This window comes from Etheostoma spectabile, chromosome 9 (genome assembly GCF_008692095.1).
Source record: "Etheostoma spectabile isolate EspeVRDwgs_2016 chromosome 9, UIUC_Espe_1.0, whole genome shotgun sequence".
In the NCBI taxonomy this organism is placed as follows: domain Eukaryota; kingdom Metazoa; phylum Chordata; class Actinopteri; order Perciformes; family Percidae; genus Etheostoma; species Etheostoma spectabile.
In genome coordinates, this window is record NC_045741.1 from 28171214 (window position 1) to 28176321 (window position 5108).

General features: G+C 44.1%; 1 protein-coding gene across 1 annotated transcript in view; it reads right to left on the reverse strand.

Annotated features, from left to right (window-relative positions):
* The window catches only part of scfd2 (sec1 family domain containing 2), a 122228-nt gene that overhangs the window by 3088 nt on the left and 114032 nt on the right, over positions 1–5108 (reverse strand). The window contains 1 exon segment of the mRNA XM_032526005.1: positions 2465–2584. Within this exon segment, the coding sequence (XP_032381896.1) occupies positions 2465–2584 (120 nt within the window).

Consider the following 5108-nt stretch of genomic DNA (forward strand, 5'->3'; position numbering starts at 1 on the left):
AAGTATCTCGAGATAACTCTTGTTATGATTTGACACTACAAATTAAATTGAATTGCTCTGCTCTGCTCAGCTGGAAGCTCCATGCGCTGTTGTTCATCCAAACCCACTTCCCTAAGCGCCGTGACACAGAGCTGGATTTAAATCAACATTACAAGGACTGGGACCATATGCTTTTGTCCCGATTAGAATCTTTCACGACACATAAGTGCCCATTTGATTTGGATTGCAATTTTCATTTATTGCGTTTGGAAAGTATTGAGTATGGACCTTTTTTCACAGCAGACATTTTGTCCTCTGTCCTAGTAGGAACAGCACAGCTGAAATTAATAACCTTAAAGATTGGCTCAATTCCATCAAGTGTCCCAGTGAGATATTTCAGTGAGCCATCATTAATGGTTGTGAATACACCTGTGCTTTACTATGACATGTCAACATGAACAAGGTCTACTGCAGTTTTATTTTCCTTCTTTAACAAAAGTTGAATAATTCACTTCTAGAGACAATATATCGTGAGACATTTCTAAAAACTAATTGTTATACATTACATGTGAGTCAGTCAGTCTGACATTTCTTTCATTTGTAAAGAAGTACATGAAATTTTGCTCTGTTTTGCTGGAAATGGACCCAACCTGTCCGATTTTCGATTTCTCTCCCCACTTCTACTCTTTACTTAAGCGGACGTTTGCCCTCTTTGAGTGCTTTGTAGCTAGAACCCCATAAGAACCCCAGTCCTCTTACAGGATGTTGTGTAACAGAGACGCTTTGTCTTGCAGTGATGTTGCTTTAACTCTGGGTCAGCACCTAAAACTGCCACTGAGCCTGTTTGTAGTGGCAGAGTCAGCACGTTTCAGAGGAATTTAGTCCAAGTGCAGGAGCGAAACTCTGCGGTTTGTTTTCAGTGGAACTGTTCCTCAGCGTCTGGTCCGCCATCAGTGTACACACATTTACATGTATGTTGTGCATGTATGTGCTCAGGTTATAGTGTGTGTGGGTGTGCTGAGGTCAGAATGTGTGTGGGCCAGGCCAGCCAGTTGTTGTATAAGCTGGTCTTTATTCAGTTTTCCTGATTACAGATGGAAGGCTTTGATCCCCGCCAGGCCTTTCATTACCTCTGACCTCCTTCTCAAAGCCTTTTATTAAGACAAACCCACATCGCCCCGGCCTGGTCGCCCTCTTCCCCTTTCTCCTCTTGCATAAAGGAAACGCATACATCTGCATGTTTTCCATTCAGTGTGGCGTGCATACGCAGATGGCACTTAAACCACCCACAAACAACATCTCATGGACACAGTTCCATTGGTAAAACGTGCACGGATGGGATGGCACTCAAACGCTCCACACCTGATGTGAGCCTCCCGTGGATGTAGGTCAGTGTTACAGTTTGTTCACTCGGTCAAGCATTCTTTGCCAGGAGCCCACTATTTTTATTTTAAATCTTTTGCATGTTTATGTGCTGCTGCGCATCCCTGTGTGTGTGACCAGCATAGTGTGTGTCCCTTAGTGTGTGTCCCCCCGTGTGTAACAAGCATAGTGTGTGTCCCTGTGTGTGTAACAAGCATAGTGTGTGTCCCTGTGTGTGTCCCTGTGTGTGTAACAAGCATAGTGTGTGTCCCTGTGTGTACGTAACAAGCATAGTGTGTGTCCGTGTGTGTGTGCATAACAAGCATAGTGGGGTCCATAGGTGTGCATAAAAGCAAGTGTGGGGCATAGTGTGTGTCCTGTGTGTGTGTGCGTTACAAGATAGTGTGGGTCCCTGTGTGTGTGCGTTACAAGCATAGTGTGTGTCCCTGTTTGTGTGCACAACAAGCATAGTGTGGGTCCCATAGTGTGTGTCCCTGTGTGTGTGCATAACAAGCATAGTGTGGGTCCCATAGTGTGTGTCTCATAGTGTGTGTCCCTGTGTGTGTGCGTTACAAGCATAGTGTGTGTCCCTGTGTGTGTACGTAACAAGCATAGTGTGTGTCCCTGTGTGTGTAACAAGCATAGTGTGTGTCCCTGTGTGTGTAACAAGCTAGTGTGTGTCCGGTGGTGTGTAAACAAGCTAGTGTGTGTCCCTGTGTGTGTAACAAGCATAGTGTGTCCCAGTGTGTGTAACAAGCATAGTGTGTCCCAGTGTGCGTAACAAGCATAGTGTGTGTCCCAGTGTGCGTAACAAGCATAGTGTGTGTGTGTGTCTGTGTGTTTAACAAGCTTAGGCACATTTTAATATTGCACATTTTAATAATGCACCTGAACACACCTTGGTGTGTTATTAGTTTCTTTCTCTTACAGACATTTGAAAGACTTCACCAGTCCTGCTTAAGTGACACTTTGAGAGATGAAACATGTTTTTGTTCTACGCCACAGGAAATAAAGCTAAGTATCCCAGAAAAAAAAAAGAACTTAGTGGGGCTCAAACTCGTAAAGTAACTGGCAAGTAGAAAACACACAGCCATGATTATGCAGAGAGCTGGATGTTAGTCACCTGAGTTCCGGGTTTGTGCGTGGTAACGATCTCTTTGATGAGCCGAAGCTCAGAGGGCGTGACTCCACCGACCAGGAAGAGGACGAGCAGAGGGTTGTCGCTGGGATGTGGACGACTCACCTGGAATAAAGAGACGGGACATTGTAATTGGTTGTATTTTTTTTTTTAAGCCATCGGAGGTGTTGATTCCGCTTCCTACTGTAGAACAGTCTGGACAACCCTTCTACTCTCATTTCCTCTCTCTTTGTCTCGATGCTGAGTCACTGTCCAGCTGGACACGTGTGATATTGTGGTGATACCGATGAGAGTGGACTCTACAAAACAAAGCTCGATGGATTAATGTCTTCTCCCCCTAGTGTTATAATGGCTGACACGTGTACACACACACACTCTCACTCAACATATGCAGCCACATACAAATGTCACACATCATCTGAGTCAGGACACTTTCACAGACTTAACTATGTGCTCATCCATCACAAAAACAGCATGAGCTGTGACTTAAACATGAATTTTAACAGCTGGGTGAAGTCTGGGGATTCTGCTGACCCTGATTGGCTGTTGGGGGGGGATAATGGCTTTGTGCTATTGGCTGCCGAGGGGCAGCTGGGACACATCTCCAGCCTGTGAATGCTAACCGAGCAATCAGAGCTGCAGGGGGCGGACCTGAGGAGAGAGTGGCTGTACACGTGAAGCATCAGCAGGCTGGGCTAAAGCATGGCGAGGTTGACTCAACATGTGTTAAGTGAAGAAAAAAATGGGGGAACAATGTGGCTGCATTTTTGTTTGATCCACATACACACTGCAGCTAAGTGTCTGAACCATGTGTGCTGCCATGGGACACACCGGGAGGGAGGGAGGGGCTTAGGGAAGTGTGAAAAGATGAAATGTTTAAGTGAGGAGAAGAGATCTTTGTTCTATCGCTTGTCCTGGTTAGGGCTGCAGCTAACAATTATTGTCATATTCAATTGATCTGTTGATCATCGAGTAGTTGTTTGATCTATAAAATGCTGATGATGAAATACATCCACAGGCTTTCCTAGAGACGCATTATCCAAATGCAGCTGACTACATTTTGTCTTGAATGTAAATTCTTAAAAAAGAAAAAAAAAGAAAAAAAAAAGAAAGAAAATCAAGCTGCTGGCTATGAGCTGCTGTTGTCTTCAGTAAGACGTCCACAGTACCAGCGGGTCCTAACTGGTCTAGCCTCAGGGTTCACATTTGATCTCATGCTGAAATAGATCTTAAAACACAGTCCGATGGTTTCCTCCATTTTGCCTGCCAGTGGATTCAGACCCAGGATTTCTTTTGTGATTAACAATTTTTATTTTTGAAACAACATTCAAAACATACAAGTCTCGCCTTTGCCATCCACTCAAAACGTGACGTTACTACTCTTTAGCCGGCTCGCAAGCCCAAACGGCGTTGTTGTGTTTCTGGTCTAGCTAGATCCGGTGGGCATTGTAGTTTTTCTAACGTTACTTGTTGTTGAAACAGCATGTGAAAAAACCTACAAAGTTTGCTAGAACAAAAATAACGTTAATCTCGCGACAGCCTTAACGCCGTTAATAACGCGTTTAACTGACAGCACTAGTAACAATATAATAAAGGGGAGGAGGAGAGTGTTTTTTATGAGAATAATAAACCTGACGAGTTTCTAAGATGTTTCCTTTGTCATTTATTTCACCATAAAGTCTCTGAATACATTTTTTTCTATTTGTTTTTGTAGACATAGTGGCATTTTTTGTAGCTTTTTTTTAATGCTTTGTGTTTGTTTTTTATCAACAATTGTTTTTTCGAGGTATAACAACACGATAATATCTGGAGCCAGATCTTTTGTCCAACTGGGACCCCAGACACAGACACACACACACACACACACACACACACACACACACACACACACACACACACACACACACACACACACACACACACACACACACACAGATAATTTGGATACAGAGACTTTAAGATGACCGTTTAAGCTCACTGGGTCCTAATCCAGACTGCAGGGTCCAGTGTGTTTAATGATACAAACTGTGGAGGACACAGACGGCTCTGTGGTTGAAAGTGGTTAAAAAGTTCTATTGGGTTGTTTTATAGCATGAAGGGTGTGCCCCAAGTTCAGGTTTATAGGTGTAGCCTGTTGTAGTCTGTTGGTTTCGGGGGCCAACTTTTTAAATGTGTGTAAAACAGAGACTGTATGGTGTAAACCCAGACCACTGTTACACAACCAGTCTAAATCCTCCCCCATGGGTAATCATCAGTTTAAGCAGGCCCACATGTGGGATAATCAGACCTCGGATACTGATCCGCTCTGCGGTGGATTTACATTACCCACAAGCCCAAAACTACATAAAACGGCCTGTAAATATTAATATTAATAAACCTAGACTGGGTAAACCCGGCCCACTCTGCCGGCGATTTGATTTCACCCTGCAGCTCGGTCTGGAAACCTGCACTTTAAATTCTCCTGCTTCAGTTCACAATTTTATGGGAACCAATCACAAACTGGCTTATCTGGCGCGCTATTGGTTTAACACGATGACGATAGAGAAGCGACCAAGCAGCTTCTTGTTTACGTTCAACATGGCGGCCACCGAACGCCACTGAAGAGCAGCAACCCGTTGATGCCGCTGTC